The sequence below is a fragment of the Apteryx rowi genome, unplaced genomic scaffold (genome assembly GCF_003343035.1).
Source record: "Apteryx rowi isolate R43461 unplaced genomic scaffold, aptRow1 scaffold_3634, whole genome shotgun sequence".
Taxonomy (NCBI): Eukaryota; Metazoa; Chordata; class Aves; order Apterygiformes; family Apterygidae; genus Apteryx; species Apteryx rowi.
The window spans coordinates 1-1,128 of NW_020450124.1; the positions used below are offsets into that span (position 1 = coordinate 1).

The window sequence follows — 1,128 nt, forward strand, 5'->3', positions numbered from 1 at the left end:
GGGCGGCGGCGCCGGGCGAGGAGGAGGACGAGGAGGGCGGCGGCGAGGAAGGCGGCGGTGGCCCGGCGGGCGCCAAGTTCACGGGGCTGGGCAAGGAGGAGCTGGTGCGGGTGGCCGGGGCGGCCGGTTGGGCGCGGGCCCGCGCCGCCCTGCTGCTGCTCTTCTGGTTGGGTTGGTTGGGCATGTTGGGCGCCGCCGTGGCCATCGTGGTCCGAGCCCCCCGCTGCCGCCCGTTGCCCCCGGACGCCTGGGCCCGTCGCGGGCCTCTCTACCGCGCCCCCCCCGGCCCCTTCGCCGGAGACCTGCAAGGTGAGCGGCTGGGGGGGGTGGTGGAGGTGGTCTCAGGTCCTCCTGGGGTGATGAACATGGTCTCAGGTCCTCCTGGGGTGGTGGAGGTGGCCTTGGGTCCTCCTGGGGTGGTGGAGGTGGCCTTGGGTCCTCCTGGGGTGGTGGAGGTGGCCTTGGGTCCTCCTGGGGTGATGAACATGGTCTCAGGTCCTCCTGGGGTGATGGAGGTGGCCTTGCATCTTCCTGGGGTGGTGGAGGTGGTCTTGCGTCCTCCTGGGGTGGTGAGTGTAGCCATGGATCCTCCTGGGGTGGTGGAGATGGCCTTGCGTTCTCTTGGGGTGGTGCAGGTGGCTTTGCGTCCTCCTGGGGTGATGAACATGGTCTCAGGTCTTCCTGGGGTGGTTGAGGTGGCCTTGTGTCCTCTTGGGTTGGTGAGTGTAACCATGGATCCTCTTGAGTTGATGAATATGACCTCGGGTCCTCCTGGGGTGGTGGAGGTGGCCTTGCATCCTCGTGGGGTGGTGGAGGTGGCCTCAGGTCCTCCTGGGGTGATGAACGTGGTTTTGCGTCCTCCTGGGGTGGTGGAGGTGGCCATGGATCTTTGTGGAGTGGTAGGGGTGACCTTGTGCTCTCCTGGGGTGGCAGAGGTGACTCTAGATCTTCCTGGGACGGGGGAGGTGGCCTTGTGTCCTCCTTGGATGATGGTGGCTTTGTCTTCTCCTGGGGTGATGAAGGTGGCCTTGTAGCCTCCTGGAATGGTGGAAGTGACCCTGGGCCTTCATGGAGTAGTGGAGGTGGCCCTGGGTCCTCCTGGGGTGGCAGGGGTGGCCCTGGGTCCTC

General features: G+C 66.7%; 1 protein-coding gene across 1 annotated transcript; it reads right to left on the minus strand.

Moving 5' to 3' along the window:
- Positions 1-6: 6 nt before the first annotated feature.
- On the minus strand, positions 7-1,122 carry LOC112969694 (pollen-specific leucine-rich repeat extensin-like protein 1; the record flags this gene model as incomplete). Its single annotated transcript, XM_026073220.1, has 1 exon — positions 7-1,122. A coding segment is annotated over one exon (1,044 nt), but the record flags the coding sequence as incomplete, so codon positions are not given.
- Positions 1,123-1,128: the final 6 nt, after the last annotated feature.